This window comes from Entelurus aequoreus, linkage group LG14, assembly GCF_033978785.1.
Source record: "Entelurus aequoreus isolate RoL-2023_Sb linkage group LG14, RoL_Eaeq_v1.1, whole genome shotgun sequence".
Classification (NCBI taxonomy): Eukaryota; Metazoa; Chordata; class Actinopteri; order Syngnathiformes; family Syngnathidae; genus Entelurus; species Entelurus aequoreus.
The window spans coordinates 40,227,166-40,251,987 of record NC_084744.1 but is presented as its reverse complement, the minus strand read 5'-3'; the positions used below and the strand labels follow the sequence as shown (position 1 = coordinate 40,251,987).

The window sequence follows — 24,822 nt, the reverse complement described above, 5'->3', positions numbered from 1 at the left end:
TGACTGGTGAAAGACCTAATCTGGTGGCAAAGCAACTCATTAATTAATGGCCACCCTTTAAAAGAAGAAACCATTAATGACCAGTTTTATGGTCAGGAAAAAAGTGCTCATGTCCATTTTGTGTTGAGCACAAGGTGTAAAATCCATCCACTTTTTACCGCTCATCCCTTTCGGGGTCGTGGGGGGGGGGTGCTGGAGCCTATCTCAGCTACAATCGGGCGGAAGGTGGGGTACATCCTGGACAAGTCACCACCTCATCACAGGGCCAACACAGATAGACAGACAACATTCACACACTAGGGACCATTTAGTGTTGCCAATCAACCTATCCCAGGTGCATGTCTTTGGAGGTGGGAGGAAGCCGGAGTAACCGGAGGGAACCCGCGCAGTCACGGGGAGAACATGCAAACTCCACACAGAAAGATCCCGAGCGCAGGATCGAACCCAGGACCTTCGTATTGTGAGGCAGACGCACTAACCCCTCTTCCACCGTAAAGCCCAAGGTGTAAAATAACGCAAACAATTTGTCCAGTCCCATGTTGATAGTATTAACAAACATTAAAATTATCTATCAAAAGGTACACTTATAAAAGATACTAAATCATATCTTATCTGCGGTTAACTACAATATGAGTTAACTATGGACAAAATGTCTATGAAGGTTCTCATTCATCCAGATCATAGTCATCTCGGTTCATTCAATCGATTGCAACTGAACGGTTTGCTTTGTGTTACACTGCAAAAAGCCAGTGTTCAAAAACAAGAAAAAAACAAAAACAAAAATTAGGGGTATTTTACTTGAACTAAGCAAAATTATCTGCCAATAAAACAAGAAAATTTGGCTTGTCAAGACTTTCTAAAACAAGTAAAATGAGCTAACCTCAATGAACCCACAAATACCTTAAAATAAGTATATTCTTACTAATAACAAGTGGACTTTTCTTGGTAGACAAAAAAAAGAGACCTTTTTGCTCAATATGTTGAAAAATATTCTTAAATGAAGTAAATGCTAGTGCCATTATCTTGACATAATGATATGCGCTCTGCATTACATTTCTTGAAACCAGCAAACTTATACTAAAAACTAATTTTTTGTTCTTAATGGAAAGGCAACAAGGCAACCGCTTGTTACTCTCCGGGTTTCCTAGCCGCTCAGGCAAATCATATGGTCTAAAAATGCATTTTTCCATCGATAACATGACATCATCGCGCCAAGTGCGTGCTCTTTCAGTCAATTAGTGCGTATATAAACAGCCCGGCCCCCAGCCAAATTTTTTCAATTGTAATTTTGAGGAATTTATCTGAATGTGCATGAACTATTTCTGTTCAAAATTGTTTGAAATGTCAATTGTTAAATGTTTAAATATTAACTGTCAGTTTACTGTACTGTGCCAACTGTACTACTATATGAGTACGTATTTTCTATTGTTTCATTGAAAATAAAACAAAGTCAATTTGGCTGTCATCTGTTTTAATTATGAGACACAATTGTCTCTTTCATGCTTGAAATAAGAAATGATTACTTTAAAAAAGTAGTTTTATACTTGTGAGTGCTGATGACACAGCTTTGCAACACTTGATATTCTAGTTTCAAGCATGTTTTACTAAATATAGGTCATAAAATCTCAGTAACAAGCTGTAATATCTTACTGAGATCATTTAGGACCAAAACCCTTAAAACAATTAAAAGACTAACATAAAATCTGCTTAGTGACAAGAATTATCTTATTAGACAGAAAATAAGCAAATATCACCCTTATTTGAGATATTTAATCTTACTTAGATTTCAGTTTTTGCAGTGTAGAAGACGTCTTGCCTCTCATCTGAGTAGGCTTCATCAATCTATGAGCACGAACTAATGAAGCCTACTCCAATGAGAGGCGAAACGTCTTCTAAGACAAACCAAACAGTTTAGTTGCGATCGATTGAATGCCCTTATATGGACAAAATGCGATAAATATTTTAATCGCTTGAAAGTCCTAGTTAATAATAATATATGTTATTACTTATTCCCCTCACAGTCCCTTTTGGACAATTCTAATTAAGGACACCTGCGATAGGTGATGGCGCAAACCTCCTCTGTTCCAATTTGACATGGATGTCTTCTTCCACACATGTAATCCAATGGTCCTCCCAACGCAGAATTTTGACATTATCTTCAAAGGAATGACTCTTAACTTTTGATCTGCAAATGAACTGCTGACTCTGGGCCTGAAGAAAGTGCCCTCCTATGTTGTGCCCTGTGTTGTGTTAGGATGGTCAGGTTTCTCCATTGTTAAGATCATTGCACACCACACCACATTACACTGCATACACAACATTGCTACATTTGCATTTCGGGATTAAAATCATATTCTAAAAATAAATACACTACACAAATATTTATTTCTTAGACAGTCAAGGTACTGTAGATTTAAAAAAGTAAAGTTAGATGTGTAATATTATTTAACTTCAATGTGTCAGAAGCCGTGGTGCCAAAACAAGTTTAGTCAGCTTGTGCTCAAGATTGTTTAATTTACATTGACAATGAAAAATTATGTTAAATTTAGAAAATTATGTCTGTGAAATATAATTATATCAGGTTATAATTTGTTGTGTGTATGTCAAATCTTATTATATTTTGTCTCTTTGGATTAAAATATATATTTTCAACTTGGATAACACTAACAGTTTAGTTGTTGATTTAAAAAGAAATGTAGGTGAGTGTTCTCTGAATATTAAAGGGGATCTGCACTTTTTATTTTGCTTATCGTTCAATCATTTTGAGAGACAAGAATGTCTTTTTTTAGTATTTTAAAAATGATTAAAAAAACGCTTGCAGATGCAACTTCAAAACCCTCCATCAACGTTTTATATACACAATGGAAATTTATATGTTGGACGGCGTGGCGTTGTTGGGAGAGTGGCCGTGCCAGCAAACTGAGGGTTCCTGGTTCAATTCAATTCAATACCAACCTGGTGAAGTGAGGTGAATTATATTTATATAGCGCTTTTTCTCTAGAGACTCAAAGCGCTTTTACATAGTGAAACCCAATATCTAAGTTACATTTAAACCAGTGTGGGTGGCACTGGGAGCAGGTGGGTAAAGTGTCTTGCCCAAGGACACAGCGGCAGTGACTAGGATGGCGGAAACGGGGAACGAACCTGGAACCCTCAAGTTGCTGGCACGGCCACTCTACCAACTGAGCTATACCGCCTTGTCACGTTCAAGGTTCAAGGGTTTTATTCGTCACAAGCAGAGTACACCACAGTGAAATGCTTTTTTCCATGCTCTTCAGATATTGCGTACAGTGGGATCCAAACACTAGTTGCTGAATCTAACACAGTAACTACAAAAAAATACAACAATTTGAATAGCTCTGATGTACATGAATTACAAGACAATAAGTTGCACAATAAGTCCCAGTAGTTATGGTAGAAGTATCAGTAAAAGTAAAAGTACAGTAGTCACATACAGTACCAGTGCAATATCAAATAGTATAACAGTATATACAGTATACACAGTATATACAGTAGGAAGTAATAAATATTAAGGTGTCTACAGTTCCTTTGGCAGTTGAGTAGTGACAGTAGTATGAACAGAGGTAATGGAACAGTATGACTTCTTTATACTCTTGTTTTTACATTTTTTACAGTCTTTGAATGAAGAGTATTGTAGTCCGGTAATTTCGGTGGTAAGTAAAGTGATTCTTGTGCGTGCGGTTTTGTGCAATTGTGATAAGTGTTAATCAGCGGTGCAGTTGAGCAGTCTGATGGCTTGGGGATAGAAGCTCCTCCTGAGTCTCTCCGTGTTGGCCATGAGACTCCGGTAGCGCTTGCCTGACTGCAGCAGTCCGTTGTGTCCTTGAGCAAGACACTTCACCCTCGCTCCTGATGGGTGGTGGTTAGGGCCTTGCACGCCAGCTCCCGCCATCAGAGTGTGAATGTGTGTGTGTATGGGTGAATGTGGAAATAGTGTCAAAGCGCTTTGAGTACCTTGAAGGTAGAAAAGCCCTATACAAGTATAACCCATATGTAATGTTGTAACAGACACGATCATAACATTATATGTAATATGTACTATATTTACCGTATTTGTTCTTTTTTGAACAGCCGGAACCATCTATTTGGCACATTTATTTCCATTTCCATAGCAGCGCACTTCCGACTTCCTGTAACAAATTTGTTCCTACTCCCTGAATGAAACGCGAGTGTCTTTTCTAAACATGGCAGACTTGGGCCCAGTCCCAAACACCCCCTCACCCTACTTTTTAGCCCTATCCCTACATTTTGCGCTTCCCGTGAAGGTAGTGGTGTCCCGATGACTCTCTGCATGTAGGAGTAGGGGGTATAATTCTAGCCCTTCAGAGTGAGGGATTTCAGTCGCTGACTCGCTCAGGTAGGGCCAGAGAAAAATGCACAATTTCTGCATAAGTTATACAATATATTACATGTTCGTTTGGAACGTTAGTTTGTAATGTTTGGCAGCTAGCCACGCTAGCTAACCTTAGGCTAAAGTACTAAATAATAATACTAAAATATTAAAACTTTAAAGCTTGTGAATGTGAAAACATTAACGTTACATACTTTAAAAAATTCATAAGAGACAACAGTCGTATAGGGTGGCTTTTTCTCCGTGTTGTTCTTATTTTATTAATCAACCGAAGCATGATGAAGGTAAGAAAAAAAGATCTTGGCCATTAACTCCATTGCTGTCGGGTTTGATGTGGGACTAGGGGGTTGTACAGTACACCGCTACTAATAAAGTACCGCATGAATAAAGAAAAGTACACTGCAAAAACTGAAATCTAAGTAAGATTAAATATCTCAAAAAAGAGTGATATTTGCTTATTTTCTGTCTAATAAGATAAGTATTCTCACTAAGCAGATTTTATGTTAGAGTGTTTTACTTGTTTTAAGGGTTTTGGTCCTAAATTATCTCAGTAAGATATTATAGCTTGTTGCTGACATTTTATGACCTATATTGAGTAAAACATGCTTGAAACTACTATATCAACTGATGCAAAGGTGTGTCATCAACACTCACAAGTATAAAACTACTTTTTTAAAGTTATAATTTCTTACTTCAAGCATGAAAAAAAAATCATGATGCCGAGCGCATATCATTATGTCAAGATAATGGCACTAGCATTTTACTTAATTTAAGAATATTTTTCAACATATTGGGCAAAAATGTCTCATTTTTTTTCTACCAAGAAAAGTGCACTTGTTATTAGTGAAAATATACTTATTTTAAGGTATTTTTGGGTTCATTGAGGTTAGCTAATTTGACTTGTTTTGGAAAGTCTTGACAAGCCGAATTTTCTTGTTCTATTGGCAGATAATTTTGCTTAGTTCAAGTAAAATACTCCTAATTTTTTTGTTTTTGTTTTTGTTTTTGAACACTGACTTTTTGCAGTGTAGTACTGCGTTCGGAAAACACCCGCAGTTATTTTTCATCCACGTGTGTTGCCGTGCGGCGGTGACGTTGCTGAGCCCACACACCCAGCGCATACAATCAGCATAATCGTCAAAAAGAACAATGACATAATAACAGCAAGTTTACTGGTTAATAAAAAGTGTGCGTGAAAGGCAATGTGAAAGCATTTGGGCTTCAGAACTGTCAATAAAGGTGACGCTTTAAACATAGAAGTAAAACATGCCTCGCCAAATGTGTCAATACAGCATTAAACCTTTAAATGACAAACAGTCAGACCTTCACAAGGAGTTTAAAGCGTGGCAGGTACCGTATTTTTCGGACTATAAGTCGCTCCGGAGTATAAGTCGCTCCGGAGTATAAGTCGCACCGGCCGAAAATGCATAATAAAGAAGGAAAAAAACATATATACGTCGCACTGGAGTATAAGTCGCATTTTTGGGGGAAATTTATTTGATAAAACCCAACACCAAGAATAGACATTTGAAAGGCAATTTAAAATAAATAAAGAATAGTAAACAACAGGCTGAATAAGTGTACGTTATATGACGCATAAATAACCAACTGAGAACGTGCCTGGTATGTTAACGTAACATATTATGGTAAGAGTCATTCAAATAACTATAACATATAGAACATGCTATACGTTTACCAAACAATCTGTCACTCCTAATCGCTAAATCCCATGAAATCTTATACGTCTAGTCTCTTACGTGAATGAGCTGAATAATATTATTTGATATTTTACAGTAATGTGTTAATAATTTCACACATAAGTCGCTCCTGAGTATAAGTCGCACCCCCGGTCAAACTATGAAAAAAACTGCGACTTATAGTCCGAAAAATACGGTAATATTGTTAACAGCTTCCCCGTGCACACATACAGTAGATACAAGACACGCATACAGCTGGTTGGCTTTTTGGAAATTATTATAGCAGGTCAAATTGACTGAATTTCGTAACAAATTCCCACTTTCTCATTTGTGTTTTACCTGATACTTGCCTCATCTGTGTACTTTAGACTTGTTTTCAGGGTTTACTAATTATTGTATTTGGCTTAAAGCACAGCTCAATATTGGCAATCATGAATCATGAAGCATTTAATACAATGTCAATAAAGCTTTCTATTCTATCCCAACCTAATTTTAGATTATGGCAGGCTTTATCTAATATGTAAAATAATTGTAAACTGATGTTTGAGTGCAATAGGAAAAGCCTGAGTGTTTAATGTGCCATTTAATTTGAATTCCAATCTTTTTAAATTGTTCTTTGGGTGCAATAAAAACATGTTTAATCAAAAGTTTTATCAAACATGTTCTGTTGAAATGAAGTTAATAATGACATTTTTGTGGTCACCTTTATTTTGAAAAGTATCAAAAAGTATTGAAATACATAATATACATTTTGGTACCAAAACATTGGTGTCGGTACAACTGTAGGTGGGACGTACAGTATGTGCAAACGTAACTATGTAGTCGCTTACGTGCCCGAACGTAAACTATGCAGTGACATAGCAAGTGGTGTCCCAATTCCTAGGGAAGATTACAAAGCTCTACCACTTTTTACTTCATTTGGAGGGTGTAGTGGTAGTGGGCGAGGGCTAGTGGTAGTGGGCGAGGGGGTGTATTGGGATTGGGTCTTGGTAGTAGACAACGAAGACGACGGTTTTTGGACAAATGAGGATTCACAGCCTTATCTTTTTTAAACTAAATATATGGAGGATGCACTACTACTTATAGAAGCAAGCACAAAGAAGAGTGCCACATGGTCACGCTGCCAATCTAGAACTTTTGAGCCAAGCTATGCAAAATTAATGGAGTGCCCAAATTAACTGGAAACGTCCCTGGCCAAACGGACAACTGTCCATCGAGTGAGTCACTACTCTATTGATAATGATGCATGCAGCACATCACCGTACACTACAGTGAATATGCTGCTGAGCTAGCTGTGTACAAAAAAAACATGAAATGTGGGCTATTACTTTACAGACACTGTAATAGGATTATCCATGTTTTTCAGATTGGTGTCTTATTGCATTGTGTTGTGCATTACAAACTAAACAGTGTTTCGTGCTGACTTAAAAGCTACCTTATCTCTCGCCGTAGTTAGCTTTTACAGCTAGTACTGTAGCACACCGATGTGTTAGTACGCTAGAAAAATAGTTCCTCAGTGTTCACTCTGATAACAACAATATTGCTACAGTTTGGTTACTATACAGGTTACCGAACGTAAATTAAGTATTGTTGACGGTTTTTGAATGCATTTTTAAAGTGAAGTGAAGTGAGGTGAATTATATTTATATAGCGCTTTTTCTCTAGTGACTCAAAGCGCTTTTACATAGTGAAACCCAAAGTGACTAGGATGCGGAAGCGGGGATCGAACCTGGAATCCTCAAGTTGCTGGCACGGCCACTCCACCAACCGAGCTATACCGCCCGAAAAAGTGATTTAGAGGTAGAATTGATTGCTCTCATTAGATGCACTGCATCTAATGAGAGCAATGCCAATTTTATGTTAGAAAGCGGAAAAAAACAAACTTTTGTCTTCTTGTTTCTCATGGTTGTGAAAAAGAGGCAAAATTACAAAAAAAGTGCAGTTCCCCTTTAAGGTTTTATGCTTTCCTAAGAGTAAATATTCCTCTGAGCATATTTAGTCAGTACCTGTGGCTGAGAGAGCATGTCCAGGCTCCAGGAGCACATCTTGCCATCAGTGGAGATGCTGATCAGGTTGTTGGCATTCTGGGTTCCAACCACATTGACGCAGTAGACTGGATGCTGCAGAGACAGCACAGCAGGAGAATGCAAGGAAGGCCAACACACGCACACGTATATACACACATATATACAGTTGCGATCAAAAGTTTACATACCCTTGTAAAGAACATAATGTCATGGCTGTCTTGAGTTTCCAATCATTTCTACAACTCTGATTTTTTTGTGATAGAGTGATTGGAGCACATACTTGTTGGTCACAAAAAACATTCATGAAGTTTGCTTCTTTTATGAATTTATTATGGGTCTACTGAAAATGTGAGCAAATCTGCTGGGTCAAAAGTATACATACAGCAATGTTAATATTTGCTTACATGTCCCTTGGCAAGTTTCACTGCAATAAGGCACTTTTGGTAGCCATCCACAAGCTTCTGCTTGAATTTTCGACCACTCCTCTTGACAAAATTGGTGCAGTTCAGCTAAATGTGTTGGTTTTCTGACATGGACTTGTTTCTTCAGCATTGTCCACACGTTTAAGTCAGGACTTTGAGAAGGCCATTCCAAAACCTTCATTCTAGCCTGATTTAGCCATTCCTTTACCACATTTGAGGTGCGTTTGGGGTCATTGTCCTGTTGGAACACCCAACTGCGCCCAAGACCCAACCTTCGGGCTGATGATTTTAGCCTGTCCTGAAGAATTTAGAGGTAATCCTCCTTTTTCATTGTCCCATTTAAAGCACCAGTTCCATTGGCAGCAAAACAGGCCCAGAGCATAATACTACCACCACCATGCTTGATGGTAGGAATGGTGTTCCTGGGATTAAACGCCTCACTTTTCCGCCTCCAAACATATTGCTGGGTATTGTGGCCAAACAGCTCCATTTTTGTTTCATCTGACATCACATGGACGAAGATAAGACCTTCTGGAGGAAAGTTCTGTGGTTAGATGAAACAAAAATGGAGCTGTTTGGCCACAATAACCAGCAATATGTTTGGAGGCGGAAAGGTGAGGCCTTTAATCCCAGGAACACCAATTCCTACCATCAAGCATGGTGGTGGTAGTATTATGCTCTGGGCCTGTTTTGCTGCCAATGGAACTGGTGCTTTACAGAGGAAATGGAACAATGAAAAAGGAGGACTACCTCCAAATTCTTCAGGACAAGCTAAAATCATCAGCCCGGAGGTTGGATCTTGGGCGCAGTTGGGTGTTCCAACAGGACAATGACCCCAAACACACATCAAAAGTGGTAAAGGAATGGCTAAATCAGGCTAGAATGAAGGTTTTAGAATGGCCTTCCCAAAGTCCTGACTTAAGCGTGTGGACAATGCTGAAGAAACAAGTCCATGTCAGAAAACCAACAAAATTAGCTGAACTGCACCAATTTTGTGGTCAGAAATTCAAGCAGAAGCTTGCTAAAAGCTTGTGGATGGCTACCAAAAGCGCCTTATTGCAGTGAAACTTGCCAAGGGACATTTAAGCAAATATTAACATTGCTGTATGTATACTTTTGACCCAGCAGATTTGGTCACATTTTCAGTAGACCCATAATAAATTCATAAAAGAACCAAACTACACACAAAATAGTCATGTAGAAATGATTGGAAACTCAAGACAGCCATGACATTATGTATGTACACTTTTGACCACGACTGTATATACGTATAATTTTTTTTTAAAAGGTACCGTATGTGCCGCTGCAGACAGGGGAGTCCTCTGTACCGGGGTCCTTTTATTACTCCTGTTGTCCCACAGGACAATTTGGCCCGAGTATGTGCCCCCAACCACAACGTTTGGGTGGAACTTGGCGAATGCAGCAGACATAACGGCTGACTGTCAAAGAAATGAGGAACGTGCTAATTGGTAATGATTATGACAACAATGTTCATATTGACACAACACAAGTTAATAGTAGTAATAGAGTGGTACCTCGTTCACCCCACTTTTTGTCCGTTTCCGACACAAATGTTAGCCATAATTTGGCTCGGTTTTCATACGCTGTCTCGGTTGTGTACGGCCAATTATTGCGCGTAACAAACTAGTCTGTTTGCTCGCTTTTTCTGTATAATCAAATATCCACACAGAATCCCACACGTTGCGGACTCATCTTTGTGCTTTTTTATTGAGTATGACTGCAAAATAATCCACCATGGTCCTAAAGACTCTCACACTATTATGTTAGATCCACTATGGACTGGACTCTCACACTATTATGTTAGATCCACTATGGACTGGACTCTCACACTATTATGTTAGATCCACTATGGACTGGACTATCACACTATTATGTTAGATCCACTATAGACTGGACTCTCACACTATTATGTTAGATCCACTATAGACTGGACTCTCACACTATTATGTTAGATCCACTATGGACTGGACTCTCACACTATTATGTTAGATCCACTATGGACTGGGGGGGTTCCCCACATCTGCGGTCCCCTCCAAGGTTTCTCATTGTCATCCCATTGGGTTTACTTTTTTCTTACCCTGATGTGGGATCTGAGCCCAGGATGTCGTTGTGGCTTGTGCAGCCCTTTGAGACACTCGTGATTTAGGGCTATATAGTAAGTAAACCTTGATTGATTGATTGATAAATAGTAATAAAAAAACTAAAAAAAATAGTAATGAGTAATTCGTCTAAGCACTAACAATTGCACTATGTATATACAAAATAAAACAAAAAACATTATCCCAACACTCGTATTGCACACCAAGAGAAAGATCACAGTGATCACTTCTGTAGCTCTGGGTAGACAGCTCCTTCTTGTACTGTTGATATAACAGTGTAATGCTAAAGCAGCAACTCATTGTTATTTGTGCATGGGATGAAAGGGATTTGACATTATAGATGTCAACCTCCTTCTGGCAGCCACCCCTCAATGCTGTCGAGTGCAGTGTTTTTCAACCACTGTGCCGCAGCACATTAGTGTACCGTGAGATACTGTCTGGTGTGCCGTGGGAGATGATGTCATTTCACCTAATTGGGTTAAAAATATTTTTTGCACACCAGTGATTATAATCCGCAAATAATGTGTTGTTGTTGAGTGTCGGTGCTGTCTAGAGCTCAGCAGAGTAACTGTGTAATACTCAACCATATCAGTAGGTGGCAGCAGATAGCTAATTGCTTTGTAGATGTCGGGAACATTGTTTGTCGTGATCACAATATGCAGACGACAGTGGGAGGCAGCGTGCAGGTAAAAAGGTTTCTAATGCTTAAACTAAAAATAAACAAAAGGCGAGTGCCGCTAAGAAAAGGCATTGAATGTTAGGAAAGGCTATGCAGAACGAAACTAATACTGAACTGGCTGCAAAGTAAACAAAAACAGAATGCTGTACGACCTCAAAGACTTACAGCGTGTGGAGCAGCAGACGGCGTCCACAAAGCACATCCGTACGTGACATGACAATCAACAACAAAATAGGAAACACTATACAAAGTAAAACACCAAAAAACTCAAAATAAGTCATGGCGTGATGTGACAGGTGGTGACAATACACCTACTTTGAAATGAGCTATAGTGATGCATGGTTGGTTATGGTTTGCATTTATATCCAACAATTGCGAGAACTACTTTTTACTGTCAATATCGGCTGCTGAGTTTCATTTTTTTATGTTTTCCGCTAGTGGTGTGCCTCGGGATTTTTCCAATGAAAAAAATGTGCCTTGGCTCGAAAAAGGTTGAAAAACACTGGTCTAGTGGACAACTTAGGACACAGGTATCAAACTCAAGGCCCACGGGCCACATCTGGCCCTCCACGCCATTTTATATGGCCCGCAAAAGAAAGGGAGAAACACTACTGAATTTAAGAAAGACCTCAAAGTACAAAGATGACATCGGCATGGCTCTCCCCTTCTTTCCCCCCATTCCACGCATCTCCGGCTTTGCCAACAAAAGTCTTTAATTAAAAAGTAAAAGTGATGTTTAATGTTTATTTATGGTTTTTCGTACGATTCGGCCTTTGTCTGAACTCTTAGAAACAGATTTAGAGGGAAAATGGCTTCACCTGTAATCGACACTGATCATAATAATACTTACAAGTAATAGCTCAGAGGTATTACACTTAAAAAGGGCACGCGGAGCCCAAACACATTACAAGTTGTGCTGAAGAAAACATTTAGTTGGATTAGTGTGATCACATTTTTCCACGTTGATTTTGGGGACATATAAGGGTTAAAAAGAAAAACTATGCACATGAGGAAGATCATTCCAAATGCACCGAGACATTTGTGTTCACACTTCTGTGCAGTCGAGCCAGGCGACTACATCCGCTCTTCAGGCATCAACATGTGGTTGCACTCAAGTCGTCTTGCTGGAGTCGCCTCGAGGCAGACAGCGTAATAAAGTTGGACAGCGTTGGAGCGCTGCTGCTGAACATTACAAACTACCACACACACTTAAACTTTGCTGCAATTCTCTGATGGCATTCGAGGTCCTTTTCCGTGCTCTAGTAGCATGTGTGCTCACAGATGTGGTGGAGGTGGATGCCACAACAGTGGGCATTAAGGTGGGGGGTGGAAGTGAGGGGGCGGGCAAGTCAGTATCGCTATCTACTTGTTGTGAAGGAAGTCACAGGTGAGGATGAGTGGGAGAGACGAAATGTTTTCCGTACCTGACAGTGAAACACATACTCCGGTGTGGTTTTCTTGTATTTCATGTTCCACACCAAAGCCACGCCGTCTGGGTCGTGAGGCACGTCCACATTGTTGTTGTAGGAGGCAACCAGCAGTTCGGGATACTAGGGAGAGAATCAAATTAGTTAGTGGGGTTTGTGGGTGTTGGGAGTTTGGATTAGGGCTTTTAGGCTTGGCTCCGTCGTGCTGCTGAGTCCCTTCAGGAATAATCCTTTCCTTAAGATGTATGGCTTGTTTATGTCACCCCGCCCCCTTGAGAATACTTGCCAAGTTTTTATTTTCTCTTATAAATTGGAACCTAAAGGAAACTGCAGCCTTTAATAGAACCTGAGAGCTTCATAAAAAAAAAAACCTTCTCTGACGTAAATAAGATGAAAGATTTTTGTTGATTTGAATAATTAATGTAAAACATAGAGTTGGAATGCCCAATTACAAACAAGAAGGGTATGGATTTCCAACTGGGCAGCTAAATGCTGTGTACAAAAATCTGCCATTCAATCAGTGTCACAAGTCATTGCAGAATCATGCATGAAATAACTTTGGACGCCAAAGGAAACAAATCATTACGGTGTCTGACTGAGTGACAATTTGGGAGGGACATAACTTTAATTTCCTGAGGGACTTGTGGCTGAAGTAAATGCTGTCAAACTCTGGCTATGTAATCATAAAACATTATATAGCCGGCCGAAGTTAAGTTGCTCCAACAGTCAATAGCTGCACACTGAATTATCTGTATTTGGGCAAAGGAAAACATGTACAGTATACTCTATAGACATTAATGAATCACTGCAGGTTTACACAACATTCCATCTGGATATAAAAGTTACGCGTACAGCGTGAAGATACATATAACATACAACAACATTTTTCAATGATGTTTTACCTAGATATTCTACAGTATATGTTGGTTGAATTGTGACAAAGAGGGATAAAAATTCAAACCTGAGGGGACCAGTCGAGGCAGGTGACAATACGATACTTGGACCAGCGCTCGTCTGTGAATTGTCTGTTGAGTGAAAGTTTTGCCCCTGCCTGGATTTCACTGTCGGAAAAAAGAGCAGCCAAACCATCAAACACACCTTTTAATGCCATGTGTACGATATCTTCTTAGCAAACAATTACCCCTCTTTTTCCTCCAGGTCGCGGCCACTGTAATCAAAGAAAAGGTCAACGTGCTCTGACAAAGCCCTCTCAATGATGCGAGTGCTGTGGTCGAAGAAATTCACAAAATCGTCCGAGTGCAGAATCTGGAGTTTCTCCTCCTCTGTCAACTCGTGGAGGATTACTGTGTGCAGAAAGAACTCAATTAAAAAACTACGATAGATGAAATAATTTCATATTTGAGTTTTAGATATATCTATAAAATTGTATTTAAAATATGCCTTGCTATTTGTCCCAATCCGGTTGGTTTCGCTTTTTGAAGGTAAGAAATTAATAAAGAAAACCTTTCAAATTCTCAGCTGGTAAATGAAAAACACCCTCTCTTAGAATTACTAAATTTATCACCTACAAGTAAAAAGCTTATCGCCAAATTTGCCAGCTGCTTCATTATGTCCATGACATCAGCAGACTGTGTTAAAAGAGCCTGGGAACAGGAAGTAAGAACAACTATACCCAAACAGCAATGGGAACGGACACGCTCTCAAATTCACAATTGCTCAATTAACAGCAGACATAGGCTCATGCAGTTTAAAGTGATTAATCGTTTCTATTACTCCAAAGTCTCATTACACAAATGTTATCCTGATACATCTCCACTTTGTGATACATGTAAATCAGCTGAAGGATCACTGTCTCATTCCTTTTGGGAATGTCCAATTATTCAACCATTTTGGTCCAGCATCATCTTCTTTTACTCGGGGGTATATATCAGAGAAAACTTGTCCCTGACAGGGATATCATTTTGTTTGGGTGGTCTTCAGAAACACAAAATATATTACAGCTGTGTTGCTTCTCGGGACGGTTCTGGCCAAAAGACTCATTGTCAAAGACTGGGAAAGCTCATCTGCACCCAACTTCAGGAACTGGTTAAATTAATCTGTGAATGTAATGACTCTTGAAAAAATAAAATTTATAAACTTTACAAATATGAATAAATAGGAACTAACCTGGAAGCCTTTACTGACATATATTGAATCATAACTTATAGACATTTTAAAAAATTGTTGTATCTTTTTTGTAGTTTTATTCCTTTTTTATTATTGTTATTATTTTTTGTATTGTTCCCACACTTCTATTGCTTTTTTGTGTCACTTTTGAAATGGTTTTAAATGTTTATTTCTTATTTTTTAATCTGATCGAGCCACGAAAATGTGACTTTTTCTTCTTTTAAGTGTGAAGGGTGGAGAGGTACTCCGGGAGATGATCTAGTGATCACTTCCTGAGGATCCTTGATGCCGAGGAATATTCATCCATCTTGCTACGGTCTGGATCGTCTGCTTATCCTCAGCCAGTGCAGAATGGATGGATGTATATACAATATCTGGGTACTTTTTCTAATAATGTCCATACTGTAAACCTTGAGTTGTTAAAGCCCAAGTGCACCTCTCTCCTCAAGCGTGCTTGTGAGTGTGTATGTGTGCATGTATGAAGTATCTGAGTGAGCAAAGTATGATTGTCAAATGTGATTTTAACTGTAAAATTCAATTAAATATATTTGCTAAAAATAATAAAAATTGGCCTTGTTAGCGTGAGCATGCTAACAGTTTGCATGCTAACAAGATGACCGAATTCCATGATTATTAGGTTTGAACGCCATAAAATTTGTTAGCATGTTCTAATATTATGGGAACCGTTAGCGTACTACCAAGATGTTAACGACATACAAAATTATCTGAGATGCTGGTATAAAAAGTTAGCATTCAATGGTTATCATGCTTCCAAAATGATGCCAAGTAACAAAACCATTGTTGTTTTGGCTTTAAAGGTCAAAGAAAAAGCTAAAACGACAACATCAAACATTAGCATGCTAATGGGAAAAGTTAACATATTTGCAAAATTGAGTCAAATATTGAAATATATGATTTTTTCTGTTTATACTTAGATTTTCTAAAATACTAGCATAAAATGTTAGCGTAATAACATGGGAACGATTAACATACTTCCAAGTAATGAAATCCATGATTGATAGATTAAACTAGTAAAACAAGGTGGCGGATGCCTCAATTAAGACCGCTCCAAAGAGAAGAAACGCTCCGGCCGGCGCCACGGACCGTCACTGCCATCAGCCCATCGAAGCCCGCTCCTGCTACGAAAGCGCCAAAGTCCCAAACTGTGGACAAAAAAACTTACTGCTTTTTTGTCCACAGTTTCCTAGGGGACGGCGTGGCGCAGGTTGGGAGAGTGGCCGTGCCAGCAACCTGAGGGTTCCTAGTTCAATCCCCACCTTCTACCAACCTCGTCACGTCCGTTGTGTCCTTGAGCAAGACACTTCACCCTTGCTCCTGATGCATGGCAGCTCCCGCCATCAGTGTGTGAATGTGTGTGTGAATGGGTGAATGTGGAAATAGTGTCAAAGTGCTTTGAGTACCTTGAAGGTAGAAAAGCGCTATACAAGTATATAGCCCATTTACCATTTAAAAGATGTAGATAATGTGTTTCACTTTGAGTCTCTCGAGGCGAAGCGCCATATAAACACAATTCACTTTATTTCACATGAGCAGTAATCGTACAGTACCTTCCTCCTCCTCTTTTTGGTCAGGCTTCTCAATTTGAATCTCGACTACTGGCTGAGGGGGAGTAACTTCTTCCTCTTCTTCCTCATCTGTTGATCACAATGAATGTTAAGTATAATACAATTCCATGTATTTGTTGAATGTTTTATAGCAACATGCAGACTGTATATAAGTGATTATATGTTCATGCCTCCACAGAAGCACAAAGTCCCACACCTATTTTCACCTTTCTTTCACATCCGCTATTTTCTTCTTTCAGTGAAAGCGTCTCCCAGTGATTGCTTGTAGGCACTGCAAAAGACTGATTTTCATCTGCCTTGCATTGGTTAAGTTTGTCAGGCACAATGTTGCCTTTCACAGAGATGGCACGTCTCTAAAGCAGAGCGCTTGTCATTTGTGTTAAACGGACACAGCACAGCGGGTGTCTTGTAGTCCCATTTTTCCCAGCTGTTAATGAGCCTCCAGCCATTCAAAGACTAGCCTAGTTGTCAGTGTGGCTCTTTGCTCTCTGTCTGCTTGGCCTCTTCTAAGGCAATGGGGCAACAGGGCAGGCGGGGGGCTTAGCAGGTGCCCGGGAGCATCCCATTGGTGGAGCTGGATGACGGCATGGTGCAAAAGCAGATGGTGATGACGGGATTGTCTTGTACTCTTCAGAGGTGGCATGGGGATGGGCACAGAGGTTTTCCGCCTGGCTGCTCCGAGACAAGCGTTCTCCCCGCCCCTGAACGGCAAGTCCGTGTAATTACCATCCTAGCAGGAGGTCCTGAAACTTCTATTCAAGCGCAGATAATGTACAACAAACTGCAGCTCAGTCCAGCTGGCCTACTGCACACTGGTTGTAGCTCAAAGCATGTGGAAACACTCTTTCAAAAGAGAGACAGTATATAGCCCACGCTTTGAATGTGTGGAATACAAGAAGACAAACATACAGGTGGTTATCTTAGCCTTGAAGGCTAATCCAAGGCCACAAAATGTCCTTCCCACTGAGATAATCTAAATGATAATGTCATCTGTCACTTTGTCCATAACGGACGATGGAAGAGCATCTCGAAGGAAGGACATTATTTGGCGCACTGATGAGTTTACTGGTTTGATGACACGTGCCATTTCAATGTACGCTTTGCAACCAACATGAGAAGGTTAAAATCTTTCCTTTCAAGGACCTCAATCAGGCTTAAAGGAAAACAGTAATCACTGTCTTTCAGCCGGAGCCGGCCGTTCTCGTCAGCCCTTTCCCCGGCGAGGCAGCCGGAGCAATCAACCTGACAGGCATTAGCAGCGGATAGACAATCTGAAAATAAAGGGTATAATGCACCTGCCAGCCAAAATGGCCATTTTGAGAAAAGCTAGTGATCCTGGTGACCCCACTGGGGATGTGTATGGGGGGCGAGGGGGATGGGGTAGCGCAGAGCAAGTGTGGGTGGTGTAGGAAAGCGGGGGGGGTTACATTTAACAGAATATACCCTGATCATCGACGTCCTATATACCGACACCTCCTCTAAAGGAAGGCCCAATTATGGATTTTGCACCACTTAAGGAATAAAAGCTTTTTTGGGGGGGAGAAGAGGCAGCCAGGGCTAAGAGGGGGTTGTGGTCTTATCCTTTATACAACAAATCAAGGCAAACATGGCTAGTGATGAACAAGAATACAACTCAACGACCTTTGCTCTGTGCTGCAGGTGTCTTCCTCTTCCTCGCAAACTACACAGCACAAAAGTCTCAAAAGCGGCACGTGCAAACCACTTTGCAAAGACTTTTTACTTTGCAACCTTTGCCACTAAAGCTAATCACCGAAGCGCACGGTGAGGAAGATCATTTCTTGTTCCCCCAAAGACGAGGCTTTGAACACCACTTTCTTGCTTTCTTCCAAATGGCTTCTAAATAAACATTGGTGGATCACAGCTAAACCAACATCATTGGCATGATACCTTTGTTTAGCAGACCAAATATTGTGACCTTAGGTGAGATTTTAAGTATGAACAAAAGTATTGGGACACATAGCCATTACAGCTCCAGGTAGAAAAAACAGTCTGAGGGAATTTGAACCATTCATCAAAAGAGGTCAGAGGTCACTGATGTCAGGCTCACAACCTCTATTGTAGTTCTGCCCAAAGGTGATCACAACTCTTGACTCAAAACTCAACCAAACAATAACCTTTGTGCAACATTAAGATTGACTACACACACTTACTCTTAGGATCCAAAAGGGATCCGCTCATAAACTAAGGTGGGCATTATGTTTGACACATCAACTTAATGTGTATTATATTTATCCATGAGAGCATTTTTGTTGTAAATTGTGAGTTGTGTTTGTTAAAATCATGGTTGTTTTTACAAATAAACAAAAGCATGTATTGTCTTTGTGTGATGATGTAAATGAGGTGTGGTTGTATTGTATATTAAGTATGTGTCCATGAAAGGGCATTTTATGACTTTTCTTAATTTGATTACATGCTATAGTATGATTTTATTGTCATAATTTTATTGCATGATTTTTGTATCCCTTTAATTTAGGTAGCCAGGGACTGCAGATGGAAATTAGCTATATAGCTATAATCTGGTAGAGAACATATCTGTCTTTGAGCTTAATGTTTCTGTGCATTGTCCCTTCAAATAAAGACTAAACTAAACATGTCATAAGTCATTAATCAATTAATTAATAATAATAAATAATTACTATATTTTATTATGCTTTCAATGTTGGAAATCTTTTAACACCTTCACATCTATCTATAGATATAAAGTTTGTATGTTTTGTCAAAAATAACAATTTTTTTAATAATAGATGGAAAAATGCAAAAAACACAATATTTCTAGAAATATTTTGCAGCGTGGAAGATTTGATAATTAAGCCTTGAATAATTTGTGACAACATTGATTTTGATACAGTACAAAAATGATTATTTTTACAAAGTCTACTGAGCTAAAATGAGAGAGAAAGCAGGCAGGACTTGGTTGAGTTCATTAAGTTCAAGTATTTTATATACAAAACAGACCAAAAGTTTGGACACACCTTCTCATTCAATGTGTTTTCTATATTTTCATGACTATTTACATTGTAGATTGTCACATCAAAACTATGAATGAACACATGTGGAGTTATGTACTTAACAAAAAAAGGTGAAATAACTGAAAACATGTTTTATATTCCAGTTTCTTCAAAATAGCCACCCTTTGCTCGGATTACTTTTTCGCACACTCTTGGCATTCTCTCCATGAGCTTCAAGAGGTAGTCACCTGAAATGTTTTTCACTTCACAGGTGTGCTTGAAGCTCATGGAGAGAATGCCAAGAGTGTGCAAAGCAGTAGTGTGAAGTGAATTGAATTTATATAGCGCTTTTCTCTAGTGACTCAAAATACTTTACATTGTGAAACCCAATATCTAAGTTACATTTTTAAACCAGTGTGGGTGGCACTGGGAGCAGGTGGGTAAAGCGTCTTGCCCAAGGACACAACGGCAGGGACAAGGTTGGCAGAAGCAGGGATCGAACCTGGAACCCTCAAGTTGCTGGCACGGCCACTCTACCATCCGAGCTAGTAGTAATCAGAGCAAAGGGTGGCTATTTTGAAGAAACTACAGTATAAAACATGTTTTCAGTTATTCATAGTTTTGATGTGAAATAAAGAAAATGCATTGAATGAGAAGGTGTGTCCAAAGTTTTGGCCTGTACTGTATATCTGCCATGTTTTATATAACTGCTCAAAATCATTTTCATAACATTTCAGCGGTTTAATCGCAGTTTAACTCATCTACGCTCATCAAAGCTCTGAGTATTATGCTCATGATTTTCGGGCGATTAAAGTGGGCGCAATCATACCAAAACAATATTTTCTTGTTTTTCCCCAATAGGCAACAATGCAAATTATTCCGTTTTCATGGAAAACATATAATATACCAGGATTACAGTCTGTTCAAAAAGTTGTTTTAAATGGTATCAATGGGGCGGAAAATCTATATACATTGTTTACTTTCTATCCAAACAACGTTGCAATGAGAAATACAATGCAATTTTATTTAAAAAATTATAATTTCAGACTGCTAACCTTTAAACTGAACAATCATATCACATAAGGAACACGTGTAATGCCTGTTTTAGGCCCTTGGCCGGGCACAAGGGTTAAACCTTGTCTTGGGCACTGTGTCGCAGCCATGCTGGAAACTAAAAAAAAGGGTCTTCTTCATACATGTTAAATAGATGTTGGTTACAACTCTTAATTAAAGAGGGGTTATATGCTGCACTCGGGCAAAACTGAGGGTGGCATCACACTGACGTGCAATAATAAATAAATCCTAAAGAGTGATTGCATCCATCTCTACATACAATAGGTATTATATGCTTTAAGTACATAAAAACCAACCGTATTTTGAAGTGGCATTGAAAAAGACCACTAAGGGCTTTTGTGATTTGAAGTTGTGACCTTGCTCTGAATCGAAAATGATTAAAAAAATCCCATTCCATTAAATACTAGATTTGTCAAGCCCTTTGTAGACACACCAGCATTCTGCATCACTACCCTACTCTGCAGCAATATACTTAAGTCAGTAACTACAGCCACTTGTTAAAAACTGCATACTGAGTCGGTGTATTGTCAAGCATTACTGCAGAGACAGAATTCACCAACCAATTGGTGATTTTCTTAAACCTGGCGATAAATGACACCATTCAACATGACTTTTCCCTAACTTCAGTGGCCTAGTGGTTAGAGTGTCCGCCCTGAGATCGGTAGGTTGTGAGTTCAAACCCCGGCCGAGTCATACCAAAGACTATAAAAATGGGACCCATTACCTCCCTGCTTGGCACTCAGCATCAAGGGTTGGATTTGGGGGTTAAATCACCAAAAATGATTCCCGGGCGCGGCACCGCTGCTGCCCACTGCTCCCCTCACCTCCCAGGGGGTGAACAAGGGGATGGGTCAAATGCAGAGGACAAATTTCACCACACCTAGTGTGTGTGTGACAATCATTGGTACTTTAACTTAACTTGAAAACAAACAAAAAAGATGACCTATAATTGAGTTGACTTGGGCTGATTGGTCACCAGGTTATTGCTTGCGCAAATGTCCCCTCCTTGACAGTTGCCAGTTGATTCATCCAAAAGTCTTTTACTTCTTTCATCACAACGCCTTGCACTGCGACAGGGTGATTTTTCGGCGTGCAGGAGGCTCCCTCTAATGCCACCGCCCGCTGACCTTGAGAGTGCCTCGCTGTCGCCTCCTTTTGACAACATGATAAATCGCTCAATCAGAACACAGGTCTGACGCTAGACTGCACATCAGAAATGCGCAGAGGGGAGCGAGCAAGCGGCGAGGTGGATGCAGGCCTCATCCAGTGGCAAAAAAAAATGATAGTGCAAAAATGCACAGTGTCACCGAATGTGTTTTGTTATGTGCGGTGAAGGGAGAAGACAGGGAAGCAAGGGAGTTGATGAAATGATTACATAGCGGTGGCGAGGAAAAGTGGGCCCGGTGCTGAACAGCTGGCAGAAACCATCGCTGTTTAACAGAGTTTTACAATGCCTATTAAAGTCCAGACTCCAGAGCCACGAGGATTTCTCACGAGCTTCCTCTTTCACTGGTCCATCTCAGAGATGACTACACTTGACCGAACAACCAAGATGATGTGTAAACTGTTTAAAGTCCTAAGTAGGCTTTCAGGGGTTCTAAAAAGGATATGTCCAATGATGCAAGTAACTCAAGCAGACAGCCAAAATTACAGACTTGTACTAGACTTGCAAAATCTGTGTAGTTTGGACATCTCTTGGAGAGGAGAGGCCAATGGCATATCTAAACAAAAGATGTGCTCATCATGTGGATACGAGAACATTCCCAAATATTCTCACTTGCCCGGCAATGACATACGTATTTTCATTTCAGCTCACCATCACATGCCTTGTGCTTTTTATCTTCCTTGATAATCTTATTTCTCCTTCCTGTCTACAATTTTCTCACCGAGCCCATTAACTAAACTACTAAACTTAAGATGAGTTGGCCTCAAAGCTGAATGACGGTTTTAGAGGAGTGAGGCTTGTCTGAATTTAAATTGCTGCACCAAATCTTGCGTTTCCTAGGCCTCATTTAATTTTCCGAATCACTTCCAACACAGATTTGTGGGCTCATGACAAACAAAAGGACTACAGTGTGTTCTTTCTGCAGCGGAATAAAAAGTAACTCCTAAATGGTGCTATCATTATACAAACCCCAAAAGCAATGAAGTTGTCACATGGTGTAAATGGTAAATAAAAAGAGAATACAATGATTTGCAAATCCCTTTCAACCTAAATTCAATTGAATACACTGCAAAGACAAGATATTTAATGTTCGAACTGGTAAACTTTGTTATTTTTTTTAAATATTAGCTCATTTGGAATTTGATGCCTGCAACATGTTGGCTGGCACAAGTGGCAAAAAAGACTGATAAAAGTTGAAGAATTCTCATCAAACACTTATTTGGAACATCCCACAGGTGAAGAGGCAAATTGGGAACAGGTGGGTGCCATGATTGGGTATAAAAGCATGAAATGCTCAGTCATTCACAAACAAGGATGGGGCGAGGGTCACCACTTTGTCAACAAATGCCTGAGCAAATTGTTTAAGAACAACATTTCTCAACCAGCTATTGCAAGGAATTTAGGGATTTCACCATCTAAGGTCTGTAATATCATCAAAAGGTTCAGAGAATCTGGAGAAAGCATGTAAGCAGCAAGTCTGAAAACCAACATTGAATGCCCGTGACCTTCGATCCCTCGGGTGGTACTGCATCAAAGAGCGACATCAGTGTGTAAAGGATATCACCACATGGGCTCAGGAACACTTCAGAAAACCACTGTCAGTAACTACAGTTTGTCGCTACATCTGTAAGTGCAAGTTAAAACTCTATTATGCAAAGCGAAAGCCATTTATCAACAACACCCATCTAAGATGGACTGATGCAAAGTGGAAAAGTGTTCTGTGGTCTGACCAGTCCACATTTCAAATTGTTTTTGGAAACTGTGGACGTCGTGTCCTCCGGACCAAAGAGGAAAATAACCATCCGGACTGTTATAGCCGCAAAGTTCAAAAGCCAGCATCTGTGATGGTATGGAGGTGTATTATTTCCCAAGAAATGGGTAACTTACACATCTGTGAAGGCACCATTAATGCTGATAGGTACACACAGGTTTTGGAGCCATCCAAGCAACGTTATCATGGACGCCCCTGCTTATTTCAGCAAGACAATGCCAAGCCACGTGTTACAACAGCGTGGCTTCATAGTAAAAGAGTGCGGGTATTAGACTGGCCTGCCTGTAGTCTAGACATTGAAAATGTGTGGTGCAACATGAAGGCTAAAATATCAGAAGGGATACTGTGGCCACAATACTGAACAGTGTGCTCTGATTGGTTTGGTCTCATCTCGTGGCCAATATTACTGTAGTTATAATATTGTTAGTTCATTTGCCATTTTATGCTTGAAAATGCTCAATTCAGGGCAAAAATGTTGTACAATATGCTAAAATTTAAAAAAAATCTGAAATGTGGTAAAACCGCAATATTTGAAGCACAATATGGCGAAAGACGACTAGATTAGTTAATTGTGAGGAATTTAGCTTGCGTTATCTCAACAATAATAGACATGAGGGATGGGAGACACTATATGGCGCACCGGATTATAAGGCGCACCTTCAATGAATGGCATATTTTAAAACTTTGTTCATGTATAAGGTGCACCGGATTATAAGGCGCACCTATGCATCCATTAGATGGAGCTGCGCTAAAGGGAATGTCAACAAAACAGTCAGATCAAACTTTATTAATAGATTACAAACCAGCGTTCTGACAACTCTGTTCACTCCCAAAATGAATAAACAGCTGATTTACTCGTGTTACGGTAAATCAAACGTTAGTTCAATCACAATAAAGTAACACTCGAAATAGTGCAGAGCAATAACAATATATTAAACGGAGACATATATTATAGTCTCTTTTTCAGGTGAGAGAGGACGCTAAAGGCAGTGCCTTTAAGGCACGCCCCCAATATTGTTTTCCTGGTTGGAAATCGGTAGGAATTCGGGAGAATGGTTGTCCCGGGAGATTTTCGGGAGAGGCACTGAAATTCGGGAGTGTCCCGGAAAATTTGGGAGGGTTGGCAAGTATGGTTCCAGTTCCAGCCACAGCCATTGAAGAGGAACGTACCAACATTCCACAGGCCGCAATCAAAAACCTGATCAAGTCTTTGCGAAGGAGATGTGTTGCACTGCGTGAGGCATATGGTGTTTACACTAGATACTGACTGCTTTTCTAACCTCGCCAGACCCCAATAAACCCCGAAACTTCACATTTCAGAATGGCCTTTGTGGGCAGCTTTAGGCACACCTGTGCAATAATCATGCTGTTTAATCAGAATCTTGA

At 39.8% G+C, this 24,822-nt stretch overlaps 1 protein-coding gene across 3 annotated transcripts in view; it reads right to left on the bottom strand.

Annotated features, from left to right (window-relative positions):
* Positions 1–24,822, bottom strand: part of dync1i2a (dynein, cytoplasmic 1, intermediate chain 2a) — a 51,457-nt gene that overhangs the window by 7,254 nt on the left and 19,381 nt on the right. For all 3 annotated transcript variants that reach the window (XM_062069891.1, XM_062069892.1, XM_062069893.1), the window contains 6 exons: positions 16,440–16,526; positions 13,886–14,048; positions 13,706–13,805; positions 12,742–12,867; positions 9,811–9,957; positions 8,076–8,189 (listed from right to left, as the gene is read on the bottom strand). In XM_062069891.1, coding sequence (XP_061925875.1) covers positions 8,076–8,189; positions 9,811–9,957; positions 12,742–12,867; positions 13,706–13,805; positions 13,886–14,048; positions 16,440–16,526 — 737 coding nt within the window. The remainder of the gene's footprint in view (positions 1–8,075; positions 8,190–9,810; positions 9,958–12,741; positions 12,868–13,705; positions 13,806–13,885; positions 14,049–16,439; positions 16,527–24,822) is intronic.